At 44.7% G+C, this 19,866-nt stretch overlaps 1 protein-coding gene across 8 annotated transcripts in view; it reads right to left on the minus strand.

Annotated features, from left to right (window-relative positions):
- The window catches only part of fam171a2a (family with sequence similarity 171 member A2a), a 32,754-nt gene extending 13,169 nt beyond the window's left edge, over positions 1–19,585 (minus strand). For all 8 annotated transcript variants that reach the window (XR_011984656.1, XR_011984655.1, XR_002841004.2 and 5 more), the window contains exons 1-5: positions 19,299–19,585; positions 11,391–11,618; positions 8,068–8,160; positions 1,600–1,758; positions 1,085–1,264 (exon numbers count right to left, since the gene is read on the minus strand). Coding sequence is in view for 2 of the 8 variants with exons in the window: in XM_023835476.2 (XP_023691244.2) it covers positions 1,085–1,264; positions 1,600–1,758; positions 8,068–8,160; positions 11,391–11,618; positions 19,299–19,401 (763 nt within the window). In the remaining 6 variants the exon portion in view is untranslated. The remainder of the gene's footprint in view (positions 1–1,084; positions 1,265–1,599; positions 1,759–8,067; positions 8,161–11,390; positions 11,619–19,298) is intronic.
- Between the last annotated feature and the right edge of the window lie 281 nt (positions 19,586–19,866).

Genomic DNA, 19,866 nt, shown 5'->3' on the forward strand with positions numbered 1-19,866 from the left:
AGGGGAAAGAAAAAACAGAGAACTATTTTGGGGGGTTAGAGGTTGAAGCAGACCTATTTGAACACATTATATGCTTGTACACATGATACAATAAGTAATTAAAATAATTCAAGGTTATTTGTGGTCTGTGTGTGTATGTGTGTGTGTGTGTGTGTGTGTGTGTGTGTGAGGGAGAGGGGTGGAATCAGGGCAAACAAATCAACCTTAGGGAAGCCCTGTCAACGTTCAATACCACTGCTGTGCTGGGTAAGATGGATGGATGGAAGATAGATGGGTGTGTATATTTTATGCTCCTCAGATATCCAGTACGAATCAGAACATTTCTCCTTGTGACACTGGGACCAAGGGTGCATGCAACCCAAAAATCTCTGTTGACATGGGTTTGAAAATTTAGTTGACATACAATTACACAGTCTAAAGGATGAGCAGGCACATTTAACTTAGTGGATGCTTTTACTGAAACAGATAGTGGGGGTCAAACAATCCCAGTAACAATTGGGGGTAATAGGGCTTTGCTCATTCTGTGAACTCTGGGATTTGAACCTTTGACTTTCTGATCACAGGCACAATGGCTGTGTGCGAATTGAGGAGCTGCGTCCTTCTAAAGCTGCATTCAAAGACTGAATGTGTGACAGTGATGCAACAAGGCTGTCCCATTTCGAAAGGATCCTTCAAATACAGTCTAGAAAAGCGTCCATCTTTGGCCGAGTCGCAAAGGATTCACCCGATGGATCCTGTGCAGCCCAACAAAACCCACTGCACAGAGGTAAAGTGGGCGTGTCCCACTTCGTGACTCCAGGGTGAGGGCGGGAATAATCTGTAGACCAGGCCGTTTGACCAGGCTTTCTGCTCAACCTTCAAAGGACTCGGTCTCCAAAGGCTGCAGCTTTGCTGATGCTTCATTCGAAGGATGCAACCCCTGAATTTGGACGCAGCCAGCATGCTAAGCCACTTAGCCACAGACTGACCCAAGGGACTGTTTATGTCTATTGACAAACCAATACATGATTACTATGATATAATCCAAACCGCCAAGGAGGTGTGGCCATCACAGTCACATGACCCTCGCCGCGGCAGCTCTCACCTGTGCTGGCTTCAAATCTCCAAACAGGCACGCTGGTGGCCCCCTTGAGGGGGGTGTCGGGGGGCAGCGGGACGGAGACGTGCACGGGGTCCGACACGTGGAGGGTGCTGCCGTCGCGGGTGGAGAGGCGGGTGCTGACCGCACCCACCGCTGTCAGCTCCACCCAGCCGCCATCTCCGGCTACAGCCAAGCACACAAGTACTTCATTAAACCAATCAGACCAACAAGCTGCTGCTTGTGCTCACTTCCTTCCCTAAAGGCCCTGCCCCACCTTTCCTTGTGCCACGCCCCCGCCCCACCTTTCCTTGTGCCACGCCCCCGCCCCACCTTTCCTTGTGCCACGCCCCCGCCCCACCTTTCCTTGTGCCACGCCCCCGCCCCACCTTTCCTTGTGTCACGCCCCCGCCCCACCTTTCCTTGTGCCACGCCCCCGCCCCACCTTTCCTTGTGCCCCCGCCCTACCTTTCCTTGTGCCACGCCCCCGCCCCACCTTTCCTTGTACCTCGCCCCCTCACCTGTGCCATTGCCCTCCCGGCCCAGTGGGTAGGGGAAGCCTCCCATCTCGTACTGGCTCTTGGCCGCCGTCAGCATAGCCACCAGGTTGGTGTAGGAGGAGTTGAGGGACAGTGGGATGGCCTTCCTCTGAAACTGCACCCAAGGTTGGATTCTGCCTCCTGGAATGGCAGAAAGGGACAGAATGAACAAATACCCCCACAAGATTAAATATAGGAAAAAAAGAACCAGCCCTGCTCTTAATCATCACCTGACACTGAGGGGAAAATTCTTTGTATGGATGTGCTACAAAAGGGTAATTGGAAGCATAGACAGAACATCAGAAACGATTCAGGGCTCAGCTCTACTCAATGTAAATAATAATAATTAAATGCACTTCAAATCAGTAACACACACTGTTTAATCTACAGACTACAGGCTCCAGGAAAGACTTGAACTGCAGAGGGAGACATAGAGCTTAAAAAGCACATCTGTTCCCACCATCCTCACAGTTGTCTTGACCAATTACCATTTCTTGCTGCTCCTGTCTGATTTGTTTAGACAGTGCTGCTTCTGTCTCCATGCCGCCCTTCCACTGCTTCTCCGTCTCCCCTCCAATCTCTTTCAATATTCAAGGCATCACAGCCCCCCCCCCCCACATTGGAGCAAGACCACAGCACCAATCCCACAGAGAGTAAATCTTAAATCACCCAAGTCTCCAGTCGTCGAGCTTGTATTTCATTTGACCCTGGTGTCTTACTCGCCTTTCGAACTGCGTATCTGTGACTCCATTAGAACTGTAAACATGCCGTACGACAACGGGAAAGTCGTTCTGTGAACGTCAAGTTTCAAGAAAACTTTGTCTATTACAAACTAACAAACTCCTCGTACACAGCTCGTGCATAACACAACATTATACAACACAATAAGGGTTTAAAATCATCAAATATCACAAAGGCTTATTTGGAAGCATTTAAGATCAAGGGAATGAATGACTTTTTATACGTAAATCTTACTGGCCAGAGGGTCTGTTTGTGATGTTGTCCTGATGATGAAGGGATGCGATGTGCCCTGTGTTATAACAACAGCTTTTCTAGAGACCCACAGAGGTGCTTTTCGGGTTCAGGAAGCAAATATCCAGACCAAGATTTTGTTGTGCCCGTCGCAGGCACAGATACTCAACTGGTTGAAACAAAATCTTGGTCTGGATTTTTACTATCTGGACCTGAACTGTCCACTTCTGGCGACAGTGACAGTGACAGTGACCCCGTTGATCGACTAACCTGACTGGCGAAGTTCGGATTTGAGTCTAACAGAGTGTTATACCAAAAAGAGACATTAAAATTTCAAACAAAATCAATAAAGTGATCTGGAGACCAAAGATTTAGACCTAAGGGCCGTGACGTTTAGCCGCTTGCGGTCAGCTGAGGTCGTCTCCGCTGGGCCCTATTGCCACCAGCTGTGCTGCCACAGCTAACAGAGACCAGGCTGAAGTGACGTCTGTTTCTAATAAAGACCCAGTGTGTCTCCTAGCTAGTGACAAGAGTGGCGACACGATGGGGGAAGGTCCCGGCCTGTGAGAGGCAAAGTTGTTTCAGGAACAGCTTGTTTCCTGTTGCTGATCTTCTTTCCAGCTGAGCGATTTAATGAACGACGCAAATACAGTTAACAACAACAGTAACAAACACCTCCACCACACTGGTCAAAAATGTTCCCCAGCCATTTAGGTTCCCCGCAGCGAGCTTGACGAAAGAATAAAGAAGCTGACAGCTGACAGCATAATACAGCCTTCTTGTGAGAAATAATTTATAAGAACATAAGAACTATACAAACGAGAGGAGGCCATTCGGCCCATCGAGCTCGCTTGGGGGACACGCCCTGGCATAAATATCTTTCTGAGCTTGACTGTGCGGGAGGGTGACCGAAAAATTCCAATCTGCTCGGACCGGCTGGGGATTACGTAATATCTAGGTCAATCCTCGATACACTCAACCGCAAAATAATTGACGATAACATTTTTGGAAAACATTGCACATGCATTGAGTTTCTCTCAGTATCAGCTGCATTGACAGGCCTCTGTGAGCCAACGATCCTCTACCATCCAACACAGAGCACGCTGGACGCCGGGACCCTGTGACCACAGCAAAGGGAGTGTGTACATTCCTGGGGTCTTAACCAGCCACAGCTGCACACTGGGACCGGTCCATCAGCTGTGCGAGCCGCATATCTCTGTGCTCTGCGGCTATTTTATATACGGCCTCTCGATCGCTCAGTGACGCTCCTCTGAACGGACACATCCCTGTTCCGCGTGTTCATCTATAAAACCTGAACAAGTCAGTAAATCTCTTCCTAGGCTGTTCCCCCCCCCCCCCCCCACCAAAATGTGCAAAGGGAAGCAGAAATATTGTAGCCTTGCAATCTCACAGCGGCAGGTACCGCGCCTCTCTGTTTTGTATACGGTTACCCTGCAGAATGAGGCCGTGATTTCCTGCGGTATTTCCCATAGTTACTTCCTGTCCCTCATTCATCTACGACCTGTTCCCAGGCCCTCGTCGAATCCAAAGTTGGAGTCTCAGAACTATGAGCCATTGAATCGCTCCTTCAGATGGCCAGGGACCTCAAGAGGGGTCTCTTCCAAAAGAGGGCCTGCCACTCGCCAGCGCCGGGGGCCCGGTGCCAGGGGGAGGGGAAAAGCAGAACAGTCCAGATGCCTGGGAGGCAGAAGACTGGAAGTGAGGTCAAGAGATTCTTCCAGTTTCTTAGAGCCGCCCCCGAAGGCTGCTGTGGAGAACTGCAACCTTTAAAGGCAAACTACCTCAGAGGAAAGTCACACATATCAAAGGCTTCATCCATTTATTACCCTTAAAATCAAGCAACAGGCTCAGTTTTAAAAGAGGGATCTTACACAGAAAGTCTTGGGACACTTGCTTTATACAGGAAAGATACTGCAAATTCATTGGTTTTACAACTAAATCATTATGTTATTCATTTGTTTACAAAAAATAAATATCACATTAGACACATCTGGTAGTTTTAAGTAAAACTGATGAATTGAAACATACATTATAGTTCTAAAGGAGCTGGTCTGAGTTAAAAAGTTCAATGGCAGAAACAGAGCTGCAATCAATGACTTTGTGACATTTTTACAGAACGTCATTTTACAGGAACTTCCCAAGACTTTCTGTCAGCTCTGTATCTTCCAAGTGTTTCCCTGACAGATGCATCAAGACATTGGATGCTTTTCCTTCCCACTGGACCAGAGTAGGTCACAGATCAGAGTAACGGGGCAGGCAGTTTACATTACTGGGCATCAACTTACTGCATGTGTCCCATCATATGTTGCCATGAGGGGAGATAAATGGTTACTGGTCTTCCCACCATTGATGACCGTTTACCCTCTCTGTAGCAGTGTTTCCCAATCCAGGCCTCGGGGACCCACAGACAGTCCACATTTTTGCTCCCTCCGAGCTCCTGGTAGGGAGCAAAAATGTGGACTGTCTGGCAGGGAGCTTGGAGGGAGCAAAAACCTGGATCATCTGTGGGTTCCCGAGGACTGGATTGGGAAACCCTGCTCTATATTCATATATATTAATTATTTCTATGGTAGAATTTCAGAAAACATTTCCACATGGTTCTAGAACTCTCACAGTGGAACAGCACAGTCAGTGTCAGCCCAGTGTGAAGAGGACCAGGCCTTTGACAGTGGGCCACTGGCAGTGCCGTAAAAACCACAAAGACCTGCCACGTTCACGTCTACGGCGCCTCTTCCCATTGTGCTCCCCGGGAAGGGTACAAAGCATGCAGTGCAAGGTCAGAGGCTCAGATCTGACGATGGGCCTGTGCACTGTTCACCCTAAAGGAGATCCAGCCCAGAGCATTAAGCACGAACAAGGGGGGGATTGGTGCTTCCCGAAAGTGGGTCTACCCTTAATCTTAAACACACCCTGCTGGCAGGATTAGCTCTCCATCCCAGTGGTAACATATAATATTCACAGAAACACAGTGTTTTCATTATTGTTAGTACCAGAATAAAAAAATGCAGTGACCGAAACAATGCTTTTAAGTTTACTCTCCAGGAGTTTTTATTGCCCTCTCACATGCATTAAACATGCCTACTGATCCATTTTTCGGCTGGCCGACTTCCCCCCTCTCGGTTTTGGGTTAGCGATATCGGTGGCTGTATTGGTTTCTGTTGCAGACCTGCAGCCTTCTAGGCAAATACGAGCAAAACTGGCGATAAAGTGCTGGCAGAAAGACGGAACGTTATCACAAATCACACACACACACCTGAAACCTAACCGCTACCAGTCATACGCTTATTTTGAGAAACGTGCCAATCCTACATACACAAGGCAAATTAAATGCCTTTTTTGAAACGTGACCCGTGGGTAATTCGGCCTCTTCCTGCACATCGAGCCCCAGTAAGCCAATTCTCTTCAGCAAAATTCTTCAGGTGATACAGACGGAGTCACGGCAACTAACTTACCCTGTCGTGTAAACAGGGAAAGGAAATGACATCACAATAGCGGCGATATAATCACAGTCAACTTCCTGGAGTCTCCTGTACACTGACTGCAGCTCCCCGACATCCACGAATGATGCACTAAGACCCAAAAATTTGTTGTTTAATCTGTATTTTTTTCCTCCTCTCCCTAACGTTCGACACATTTTTCCATCAAAAGAACACCCCCCCACACACACACCAACCCTTTCGACACGTCACCTCTTCCTTTCATTCATTCATTTTGTGACTGGGTTGTCCATCCTTATCCACCTCCCTGAAATCAATCCTCCTGTGGTGAGATGTTTGTAATCATCCGTCTGCTTCAGATATTTGATCTTTAAATAACCGACTAATAGTCCAACACTTGCGTCATGTATGTTAAGATGGAAGTCTCTCACAGTCCTAGAACTCTCCCATTTAAGGCACTAATGAAATTAAATGTCCACTAACTAGGATAATAACGTCTACAGCTGTTGACGCTAATATTAGTTGTAATGGCGCGGGCCTTGAGTTCCTGGCATTCTGCTTCATTAACATATGAAAGTGAAGTCCTTCCACGGCATCCTAAAGTGGGCCAAGGAAATCCATGAACAATATATTAGCATTCGAGTTGGATGTAATAGTGCTTAGAGCAGTTCAAGCTTTCTGTGAGCTGTTTGTCTGTGACAATTACGGCACATTTCCTTTTGAACACCCTCGAAACATCTACCGAGTATGATGCTGTGTCACATTATGAGTCGTAAGCCTTTATTCGTCACGGCCTGTCAAATCTGCAGTAAGAGCACGTGGATGGCGGATGTGACGGGCTGTCTCCTGACAGATGCCCCCCCCGAATCAAAGCCCCCACCCTCAGCATTGTGCCACTGTCTCCCTAGAAACACCCCCCCCCCCCCCCCAACACACCAAGTGCAGTTGCAAATTAAGTATCATACGGACAACTGCTTGCTGAAAAAAAAGAAACACTTAGCTATCTTAATTTGAATTTCACATGTAACCTTGCAATTTATAACGACCTGAACCAAATTCGTACAAGGAAAAAAAAGAGCGGAACATGTGCCTTCAAGGACACTGAAATTAAATAAACACTGAATAACTAAGCGTTAGCGAGAGAAAGACTTCACTACCTCATTAGGAAATTCACACCGAGCTTCAATTACCCTTTGCGATCAGTAATCCTGGATTCTGACATTGCTCTCCATCACAGGATTTTATGCACTTGGTTCGACCCCCCCAATGCAGATAAGATGCCGATATTTACATTTTGCATGCAGATGGATGACTCTAGCCGCTACTGTTACGTGGCTCTTATTGATTTTGTTATAATATGCACATGCATTCTCAACCCTCCTAGTACAATCTGCTACCTCAACTGTCAGAGGATTTAAATTATCTTCAGAAACGTACAAAAACATCTCGAGCTGTGCCGTTATATTAAAGTGCAGTTATATTAAAGATCCCAACACAGTATCTGACATGTATTCCGACTTCCCAAGAGAATTACTTAATGTAAATTTATATTTGTTTTACTTTAAATATCTACTTGTTTAACTAAAATTCCCAAAGAGCTCACACACTCCATAGCTCAAGCGTTGATCCGAATCCTATCCTTCCTGCTTTTTAGCCACAGAAGCACATGACATTGTAGGGTACAGAAACATTCAGACAGTTAATTTAATTACGCTAAAATAACCAGCTGGAGACTCAAGATATTTATCGTCATTGAAGCTCATGCGACAAAATCTCGTAAATGGTCTATAACAAAAAAAAAAAAAAAAAACGATCACAGCTTTCGCGTTTTCCAGCAAATTCTCTACTTTGGTTTCCGGCTGGCGACAGTCGCAGGATCAGCATTTAATGGGGGCCCTTAACGAGGGAAACACTGCTGAATACCCATAGTACCGGCCCGCTTCCTGCCAGCTGCTTCTGAGTATCCATTAAATCTACTGGACAGGATGCTCCTCGCCTCAATCCAGGAAGATGCTCTCACCTGGTGATCCCAGCAGCATCTGGACCACGTCGTCGTAGAGGATGAGCGTGGCCGGCCTCTGAGGCAGCAGGTAGAGGCTGACGGAGGCATATACTGAAAGAAACAGGAATGTCATGATGAACTACCTACTTATCAACTTTATGCCTTCCAAGACGTAAAGTCTTGGGACGCTCATTTTTCATACTGTATTCATTTGTTAACCACACACACACACACACATCACATTAGAAACAATCCGTTTGAAGTAAAACATTCAACTAGTAATATATTTAAACCCAAATTATCGTTCTAAAAGAGCTGTTATGACTTAAGTTCTTTGGCAAACAGTCTCATTGAGCGCTTTTTTAATTAGTAACACCTTTGCAATAAGATAAAGCACCAAACATTTCTGTTTAATATCCCTCTGGGAGCCGGTGACTACAATTGCAAATAATATCAAAACAGCAAGAACAGAATTAGAACATAAGAACATAAGAACTATACAAACGAGAGGAGGCCATTCGGCCCATCGAGACTGAATGAGTCAGTCAAAAAAAAAATTATGACGCTTCATAAAAAGAAAATGTCTGTGTGGAAGACGTGCAGATATATTAAACATTGCTTGTCAATGGACTTATGTTAGAAAACCAATAAATTTGCTATTTTGCAGAATTAAGACAGAGTCCCAAGACTTTCTGCGAGCGCTGTTTGTAATGATACAGCTGGGTATTTACTGAAGTATTTAGTCACAAATCCAATTCCAGCCAACTCATGCGTGAGACTGAGGGAGGGCTGTAGCATTTCCTCACCCCCACCGATACCCGACAGGTATAAACACGTCCTTGTCCAGACAAACCACAAGCACAGTAGTGAGGGAAACCTTAAATCTCTCGTTGCCAGGATCTGGCAGCCCAAATTAAAGGGAGAGCCGCTTTCAGAATGGTTATAGGCTAAAGTGGAACCCAGATTTGTTTCGACACCAATAGGGTGAGGGGGGGGGGTCTTGAATATGACCCGCTCTCTAGGCTGCGCCTGCCAAGTCTGTCTTTGTTTCTGTGCTTGCGAGGCTCTTGGGGTTCCCCCCCCCCCCCCGTTCACGTAGAGCAGACGTACCTCACGCAGAAAAAGGGGGCAGTATGTCAAATGTCAGCTGGCAGATAACGAATCGAGGAGGATTGCTCCTCAAAAGCTTAACGTTTAAGAGCTTTTCCCTCGACTGGCAATGGTGCCTCTGAATGGAGCTGCGAAGCCGACAAGCACGGAGAGAAGAATAAGGAAAAAAAAATTGTAAAATTAAAATTCTACTACAGCGATTGGCAAGACTGCAATTTCGAGTTATAAATATACTCGTACTTCAGGAGTAATTACGTGTAACACAACCCGCATCATATGTCACTGAGGGTTTCTGTATACATTAAACACCCATCTAAAAAATTCACAAGTGTAGCTGCTTACAGAGCAACCAATTGTAGCATCACAAATTACAATACAGACGCTCTCCGGGTTACGATGGTCTGTGTTACGATATTTTCACTTTACGATGGGTATTCCAATTCCAATCTGTTTTTTCATTTTCAGTAGGCTACACTATTCAATAAATTACTTGGGATGTTCAGCACTTTATTATGAAATAGGCTTTGTGTTAATGATTTTGCCCAACTGTAGGCTAATTCTAAGGATATTTAAGGCATGCTAAGCTAGGCTATGATGTTTGTTAGGTTAGGTGTACTGTATAAAAATGCATTTTCAGCTTAGGATATTTTCGACTTACGATAGGTTTATCGGAACGTAACCTCATCGTAACCTGGAGAGAGGCTGAACATAATTTGTTGGGAGTTTGCAGATATTGGCTAAGAAGTGCGTCTAAAAGTCATTGGCTGAACACCTTCAGCGAGAATCCTCCTCGTGCTCCTTCTAGTCCCTTTGATTCCAAAGGTATGTTGATCTGGTTTCCTTCATGATTCTCACAGGAAATGCACCCCGCATGCACCTTCATGGCGCCAACCCTGGGCCTTCCATCTCACCATCTGCTGGGCAGGCTTGCGTTCAGGTCTCCTACGGAGCGGCAGCCCTGCTTCAGCCAAGCCCTGACCACACGCAAAGGCCCTTTGTATGACTGTCGCCAGGCACAAAGAAACAAGCCCCGAAACATCTACAGAACAGTGAACCCAAAGCCTCGACAAATCGGTATTTGTTGACGAGAAACACGTGTCCAACAAACACTCATGCATGAGTGAATCACTTGAGCAGTTTCTTGGGGAAGCGGGAAGGAATATTACTCATATTTTACATAGGAAATGTAACAGAAATGTAATGAAAAAGGTGCTCAGATTGGTTAGAAGTTGATTTTGCAATAGGTCTGTCAGCTATCACTGCAACGTTGTGATGGGATGAAATCCAGCAGAGGAATTTTCAAAGACCTTTTCAAAGAGCACTAAAGAGGGACCACTCTAGTGAAGCCCCCCCCCCCCATGAATGGCAGGCCATTATAAGAATGAGATATGCTGGTGATGTGGCTGCAGTGCTTGCTGGTGATGTGGCTGCAGTGCTTGCTGGTGATGTGGCTGCAGTGCTTGCTGGTGAGACCGATCCAGTTCGGCAGAGCAACTCACCAACCAGCTTGGGATTAACAGACCATGTCATGTTGACGTCCTTTACACGCAGCGTACGTGATATTTTACATAGAATCAGGAACTTTGAAAAAGAAATCCTCTTTAGAGCCGCATAACCAGAAATTTTATTAGCGATCATTGCTGATCTGTTTTTAAGGATCGGTCCCGCAAGTCCTTTCAAAGAGAAGCACATCCAAGATCATCTGAAACACTCATCAGGTGGGCTGAGTCACTCTGTGGTGCGTAATGAAGACTTGGGCAGTAATCCTGGTTTGGGTTATTGAATAATATGCTTCGAAGTAGAGCAGAAATTCCAGAAGGACGTTCGTGCTCAGGAGATAATGAACGTAGGCACTTGGGCCTTTTGAAAGTGTAAACGCAGCAGTAAGTAGATCTGCTGGCTTGGTAAATACGCGAGAAGGTGGTGACTGTCGGCCAAAAACATCACTGGGCGTAGAAGCTGAAAGCACGTTCATAGTTAAAAAGGTGCTGGCAACAGATGAGACAAATCACAGCTGTTTCCTACCCGCAGAAGCGTTGGCTGCCACACAAACCCTAAACCTGGAGCTTAATGAAAATCAAACCTACAAAACTGGTGTTTAATGGTAATTATTTATGGATTTTGTGATTGGGGAGAGAGAGAGAGAGAGAGAGAGGAGAGAGAGAGAGAGAGAGAGGAGAGAGAGACCAAAAAATGAAGCATTACTGAGATAAAGTGAGAAAGTGACTTACAGGGGACACGGTTAGCATGCCAGGGGGCCGAGTTGGTGACGTAGCCCTGTTTAGCTGCGGTGACGATCACCCGCGTTCCCGGACGGTATACGAAGGTAGCCATGACGACACCATCGCTGCCAGCCTTGCTAGATGCCAGCGTGGACTGGTTCCCGTAAATCTCGACAGCAGCACCCGCCAGAGGTGAAAGGTCACTGTTGTCAAAAACCTGAACTTTGATCAGCACCTCTGTGAATAGAAAAGGGGGGGGGTGGGGGGTGGGGGGGACATAACTTTAGACTCAAAATATACACTGCATTTCTATAAACACAAAGTTTCCGGTTACATCTTGAAGTTGACACTGTTGGCAACTATTTAATGGATAATTGATTGGAAAATGGATGGATGGATGGATAAATCATTAAAAACATATCTCCTGATTATCACGTCAAGTTACCAAACATGGATTTCCTTTTCCTTCATATGTATGCTTGGTTCTGCTTATTCAACAGTGAAATGCAAAAAAAAAAAAAACTTAACAGATTAGCACTTTCCTGCCCTATAAAGTCTATTTGGGACATCAGCCACTGAGTACTATTGATACTGAAAGTCCTGCCAAAATGCCTGGAAAACAAGCCTTGGGATTGGCCAGCACTGAGCACATGTTCTCTGGTTTCCACGGTGATGACCTGGTTCATAAGTCAGGATATAGCTTTCTTAAGATTGTATCCGCTCCATTTTTTTTTTTTTTTGATAAGTCATGAATCATTGATTTCACAGTACTGACACTCGCACATTACTGCGACAAACCCATTATTTATCTGTTAGCATCTATTTGTTAGTCTTATTTATAGATGGGATTGCACATAACTGGTACGCAATTACGCATTGTGCGGCAATTTCTTGTCGTAAAAGCGCAGGTCCGAACTTATTTTATGTGCATTTGCGGTAATATGACAAGAAATGATCGTGCATTTTAACCATCATACGGCTAATTCGTACTTCATTCGCGGTATGAATATTCAAATGCACGGTAACTTCTTGTCCTAGCAGGACAAATCTAAATACATTAAGTACGCATTTGCGCTGTTACAGCAAGAAATCGCCGCGCTTATCGCTCCGGCGAGTGTTACGTGCATCCCCGTCCGTAGAGGAATATCCCATCGCCTACCTCACCCTCAAGCCTTGTCGGCTATGGATGTTTCATGCCCTTATATATATGCACAGACTGTATGTTCTTTGTACACAGCATCAAAATTAAATAAAATGATTTAAAGATGACTTTCAGTAAGTGCAACAAGTGATGCAACAAGACTTACTCCTGCTATTACAAGCCACACGTCTCTTATAAAGCCAGAGCTGGCCGTGAGGAAACAGGGTAAAGGTGAGAGGAACAGTCCGCTTAAATTAATCAAATTATTCACACGGTCCTTCCAGAAACGCGTTCATTATTCTAATTAGATTATTTGTATCGTTTCCATGGATGGGGGGATGAACTCTATGTAACTTAAAATTCCAATCCACTTGCGTGAAGACTCACCCATTCCAGCGTCCCGCACCACTTAAAACGGATTATTAATAACACATTCATTGCGCAAGTTTACCTCATCACACCTCCCAGATTCTGGAAAAAGCATACCAGAAGTTAATAAGTGCTCACTCTTTTTAGGTCTTTGTTTTATTGCCGTGTTTTCTTTTATTAAATCTGTGTTCGGTACATCTGAAAGATTTTTGGTAAGTGAAAAATCATCTTTATTAATTTCCCTGCTGGCAAATGAAGGTATTAAATGCAGAATAAAACATTAAAATACGCTGACAAAATATGTTTATTGCATGGCATTCAATAAGGTCCTGATTCAAGTTAAAACGCCTTGCACAAGAGAAGAAAGAAAATCATCTGTGGCAATCAGGGTTTTGATGTTGGAAGCGTTTGTTTTTTATTTGTACGATGATTCAACGTGCTAGATTTTTGGGGGAATTCCTCAAAACAAATGGGTAGAAATACTCATTAAATGAGCAAACATGAAAACAGTTAACAGATGGCATTGACTGCTGTTTCATGATTGGTACAGATGAGGCAACAGAAGGGTCAGGCTCATGTTAAACTATACTCCATGCTTTTATAAAACTCGTCAACTGCAATGTCAGATTCAAGTCATCCGGACGTGACTTTGCTAAGCTCTACCCCGAGGCTTAGGGGACAGCTGGAAGAGCAGCAAACAGCGTCTGCAAACCAAAGACCATCTCCGCAGTTAGACACTGGAGGAGTAAAAACGGGGAGAAAGTGAGAGACAGGGGAGAGACGGCAAGAACGAATCCTTTTGAATCATATGGGGTGGGGCTTTGAGGGGGGGTACGGACGGGTCACAGAAATTGCTCGGTGTAGCAGAACAGGATGCTTCCTACAGGATAATGGAAACGCAGAATCAACCACCGAAGGTGGAATTAACGTGAATTCAGCAGCGCTCACTCAAAGCCCCATGATTCCCTTTTTATATATTTCCACGCTGTATCCTACCTATTTACATTTTCTTTATGTAAAATGCGGAAGCAGGAGTCAGACGGTCCCTGTCATTCTGCTGAGCCTGGGATTTGAACCGATGACCTACTGGGCACAGCTTCCCCAGCCTGCTGAGCCACACACCGTCCCTGACTTCTGTGTTTGCTATAACTATAAAGGCCAGGAAGTGCTAGATAACCCCTGCTCAGGAAGCCCAGCTGTGTCTGGTGGACATGCTGAGGAAGCGGAGAAGTGCCACAGATGCAACGTTCTTCACTTAATGTCTTTTGCTTTAATGCCTAGAAAAATCAAAGGCTGGCACTGGATTTCGACACTGTCATTAAGATGAGGCCCCCTGTCAACACGACAGCATTCTCATCCTGTCCGCCAGTGGGGGGGGATATTTGAGGACAGCGTTTCTACATGAAGATACATGTTCCTACGTGTCAGACCACACGGGTGGCTGAAGCTGTCTATGAGAATCCCTGCTGACCAGACGGGGGGGGGGGGGGGGGGCATGGCCCGTCTGCCAGGCAAGCCCCCGCCAAAACACCTGCGGCCAAGCACAGCAGAGCGCGAGGCGGAGAATCCGTTAGCCATCAAATTCCAGACTCTCCCCGCTGTCGGTCCAGCACGAGGAGTTCTGGACAATCAAGAAAAGAGATTCTCTCAATTTTAATTTTCTTAAGTTCAGTCCCTACCCCAAATTCAGTAACAAAAGATAGACTAGTGTGTAAAAAAATACTGTTTATAGAATGATACAAACTCCTTCACTTTATTCGAAACATTAATATTGCATGAAATCCAGACAGTTACACTTATTTATATGATTAAATTTAATTATCTGATTATCTTAAAGACAGTCCTCTGCAGCTGTCCTGAGATGCACAAAGCCTTCCTGTGGGCTGCACAGAATTTTACCTGAGGTTCATTGGCCACCTACTGCTGTAATTTGACTCGGTGACACAGATTTTCTGAAACACTGAGGTTAGGGAAGAGCAAAGTGCCCGCGATGGGACACTGATTACCAAACGTATCCCATAATGCTTTGTGGGATACATGTGTCGTGTCGAAAGGAGAAAGACAAATGGAAGTGACAGGTTCTGCCAGCTGGAATCAGTGTCACTGGTCCCAGTTTGTCTGACGGCACTTGCCAAATCGGTTTCTTTAGCCTCGTACCATCGAAAAGTTGATGTTCCCCTCCAATTGATCTTGGAGGTGGAAGCCCACTGTCCCATAAGAACAAGGAGATAAATCACCCCAAAGAGGAGGGTTTCTTCTGGTACATTAGGAAGTCAATCTTCTGCCTCTTGGATGTAGGGCTCTCCTATCCTGCAAGCGACCAGTGACAACTGACCAACCGGATTCTACTTCTTGTCAAAAATAAGCCAGGAATGAGTTAAGTGGTTACATACCTAAATAGCTGTCAACCTTTGAGTAATTTCTCATTTTGATTAACATCAGCGATAATAAATCCCACTGGTCTTTTAAGAAGATAATCCTCTTCTGGTGTCCAGAGTTCAACATCTTGACAAGTGATTCACCTCCCAAATGTTTAAAGTGACATCATATATAGAAAATGATAGCAGCAAATTATAATTAACGCGAGGCAAGTGCTTGGGGATTAATTACAGAATAGTGAATTTTCGGTTAACGTCTCGGAATTTAATTACTATAGGACGAGGACTGTTCCAAATTGCACTGTCACCGAATGGTAATTCCACACTAACACAGATATCTGTTCGAAATGTAGACAGAGACCTAGATCTCCGCAGAGCTGTGCATGACTGGAGTTGGGTATATGTTGTTATCGGAAAAAATCACAGGACTCTGCATTCTTTCGATTCCGTTTTATTACTCCTGCATGAAGACCTGGCCCCTATTTCCTTGGAAAATACAGTGATCTGTAATCCGATAAAAATATTTCTAGAGGGGCATAAGGCAGTCTGAACTAGGGCAGGGATTCTGAACCTTTCCGAACACAAGGTCCGGTAGCAGTCCATCAAAAAGTCAACTCGTGAATCTTATAAGGTAAACTATGCCACCCGTTTCCCCTATTTATACATGGTGAAAGGTGCTAATTATAAAAGATAGCTTGTGTTACAGTCACACGACGCTCAGATCAAAGAAATGATCGGTTTGTTTGTTTGTTTAAAGCAATGTTTCCCACTGCCCCCCCGGAACCCTTAGCCATTCACATTTTTGCTCCCTCCCAGCTCAAGGTAGTTCTCTGATAGTTCTCTTCTTTTAAAAGGTTAAAGAGTGAGTAAGACGGGTTTGAAAACAACACACTGAAATGTGACACTCGCAAGCCACACAATTAATACGCACACATTTCCTTTCCTGAAGGAAGTCGCGGGGAAGTGGAATCCTTTCAGCCAAGGTTGCAAAAATATCCATTGTTATCTCTCCTATATCCAGTAGAAAAGCAAACTACATTTAGCCTAAGAATACATTGAACCTTAATAAGTAATGACCAAAAACTGCAACTGCCCCCCCCCCCTAAAAAATATCATATTAGGCACTTTAATATAGGTGGCAGAACTTGATTTCACATGTTCTTTCAAAGTTTCTGTACGGCGAAAACTTCAAAGCAAACATGACTCATCATCCTCTTGCTTCTAACTTCCACAGAAGTCTTCTCTCTCTCTCAGTATTTCCCAGAATTCTCTGTTCCAGATGGTGACAGCTTGGTTAGATCAGTCACTTGTTCACCGTGCAGAACGACAGACGACTCAATCTAGATATAAAAAGGCCCTACAACAATACAACAAGTTCACAACAATCCAACAAGCCAGTCTGCTCTGATCCTAAAAAAAAAACAAAAAAAAACACCAAAACCAATTAAATTCCCCCTATATGGTAAAAATAAGCTCTCTGCCTGCTGTTTGTGAAAGACAGAAGTTCTGCCTGCATTTATATTAAAGACACGTCCTCTTCATTATAAGGTAATTGTGCTGAGTGCACCACAATGCAGAGATTGAAGCTTCATTGTTTAAATCTGTTGATTTCTAAACACATGCAGGTACGCTTCTGTAGATGCTAGGGGTTAGCGAGCATTTTCCTGCACACACAGCAAGCCTTTCAGCTGGCAGCTGTGTGACTGGGCCTGAGCTTAGTTTCTCACTTTTTGTTTAGGAGGCTTGGTCCTTTACGCCAAGAGTCCCTTGCAAGAAACTGAGAGCCGAATTCTGATTAGATGCCATTTTATCTGTGAACCTTCTTCTAATCCAATCAGTGCTTCCCCCATCAGCAAAGGATACAGGGGAATAAAAAACACATTGTTAAAGTAACTGCAGGTAAACTTACATTCAGCCTGAAACTTGTCAAACTGAAGCTCTTTGCATGAGGAGTTGGACTGAGCTAATAGCCATCTGGACACCAAGCATGCAAAAGGGGATTCCTTTAATTTTATTGTTCAGCCATTTTGTTTGTTGTAGTATACACTGTTAAATAAAGATTGTTTAACTTTAATAAGAGATGCAAACCAGCAGTATCAGTCAGCCTACGCACAACAGGGCTATATGGTTACGTGACCGTGGTAATTGTAGGCCGCCTAAGCTTGACACTGATCCTTTGGAATGGGGCGTGTTGGATTTGCAGCAGTTCTCAGGGAAGGCAAGATGAACGGTCTACCTGGGAGGCTGAAGGCTGAAACACAACATAAACAGCTGGAGGAAGGCAGCGCTGGGATCACGCTAGTCCAGTAGATGGTAGGTCTGCATGGTAGGCTAAACCTAAACCTAAACCTAAACCCACGATCAAGCCTATAAACACAAAGCCCTCTCAAACTTTATGGGAATCCAGCCAGGAAGCCTTTGAGTCCTTATAAAGTTAGGGTGATTTTATGATTATAATAGGATTAATATTTTATCACATAGTTTTACTATAAAGCCCTTAAAAAGCAACAACAGCCATTTATTTTTGGTAACTGCTTGTCCTATCCGGGGAGGGGGGGGGGGGGGATCCAGAGCCTATGGGCACAAGTCAGGGAAACTGGAGTACCCAGAGGATCCAGAAACTGGAGTACCCAGAGGATCCAGAAACTGGAGTACCCAGAGGAATACCACACACAAGGAGCCATGGCAGAGTCAACATTATTCTATGCAATGAGGACACCAGAGCAGCCAAGAGCATGAACTTCCATATACATGCTCCAGCTGTGAGCATGACAAGGAAAGGCAGTTTGAAGATGGTTGGATCAATGGATGGACCTTATAATGGAAATTAATTGGACACCATCACCACCAGCAACTCAGTCAGATTTGGTATTTACTCTCGGACACCAAAAGGAAAGAAACTTTGATCTAAACCGCAACTATAAGACAGGCCCGGTTAATTCTATAGGCACGGGTGTGAATTATGGGGGGGGGGGGGGGGGGGGGGGGGTCCAGTGAGAAACCGGAGTACCAACCCAGAGGAAGCCCCACAACAGCCAAAACAACCCCCTGGACCCCCTTAAATGGGTGGAGACTTCAACCCCCCAGTGCTCAACCCGAAGCTATGCCACTCAGTTTTGGATGGATGGGGGGGGGGGGGTGATGCTCGCCTAGGGCGCCACATTGTGACCCCATAAATCTCCAAACCGTGAAATCAGATCGCATTTATATTTTACTTACTCTGAATTACTTAATCTTAATGTCTTTAAGCCCTCGTTTGGTTCGATAGCCCCGAGATACACCAGCTACTCTAATAATCTACTACATTAAGGAATATGCAAATATAAAAAAAGTCTAATTAGGTAAGATGGAATAAATGCCGTTCTTTGTCCCTCCAATTAACAAAACGAGGTGTGAAATCAATAAGACCACCGGGCAAGCCAAGATAATATGGTACGCTTTCATATCACACAAACATCTTCATGCTAAATAAAACGCAAGGTAAAACAACCAACATTTAAACAGCAAGCTGATAATGGAATATTTGGGTGCATTGATGCATCTGTCGGCACAGGGATATTACATTATAAAAGGTTCAGGATTATCACAGTGAATCGCAAAATTTTATTAATTTCGAGCGTAGAAAATTTGCTCATTATCTCTAAAAGGACATAACAATAAGCGCCCCTTTTGATTGACTTTGTAACGTATTTTGTTTATGTTCTGATGTTTGCATTTAAACATCAGTCATACGAATATTAACATTTAACACGCCACAGCCCAGAAGTTCAAATTAAAATCTTTGTTTCCAGAGTGTAATTTAAATTTTTAAGTACACGGTTATCAATCTTACGGACACTATCTAATGCAATATAAAATACGGCGATTACATAATCGAGAAACCACGCCATCCACTTGCCAATATTAATGCACATTGCAGGGAAAAAGTAAGGCATTTCTTCTCTAAAAGCATCAATTTCCTCATCCGCAAAATTCATCTCAATGTCTTTTAAAATCATTTTTAATGCTCGATCTCAACGCCAGACTTACCAATCGCTCCCAGATCCGGGATGGATTTAGCGAGTGTTTTTTTCCAGAGGTTGTTCAGGAGGAGGAAAAGTAAAAGAAAACGCGACATGGGCAGAGCTGACATTCTCACGGCGACATCAGCATCGTCGAGCAAGCGGCCATACGTCCATGTTGTTTCTGGGCTCGGTACTGAAAGCTCGCAGATCGCTGTCTCGCATGCCCACTCCCCTGCAATCGCGCTCGCACTCCCATTGTCCTACGTGGGAGGGGATAGTGGGGGAACTGCGTCCGCGTACGCCCCCTCCTGGATACCCGGTGAGTCGCAAAGCCGGCCCTTCACCAGTTAAAATGTTAACGATGACGAAATCCTTCACTTTTAATACGCAGTGGGATTAAATTTACTTGATCGCAGCATTGGTAGAATAAAGGCATTTCACGGTATACACACGGATGTACATGTACTCGCTTTTTCATCCATATACAAGACACACGTTAGGTCCCACCTGCAACCCTGACCTGCAATAAGTGTTTAGAAAATGGATAGACGGATGGACTGAACACAACCATGCCATGTGCATTTATATAGCCC

This window comes from Paramormyrops kingsleyae, chromosome 22, assembly GCF_048594095.1.
Source record: "Paramormyrops kingsleyae isolate MSU_618 chromosome 22, PKINGS_0.4, whole genome shotgun sequence".
In the NCBI taxonomy this organism is placed as follows: Eukaryota; Metazoa; Chordata; class Actinopteri; order Osteoglossiformes; family Mormyridae; genus Paramormyrops; species Paramormyrops kingsleyae.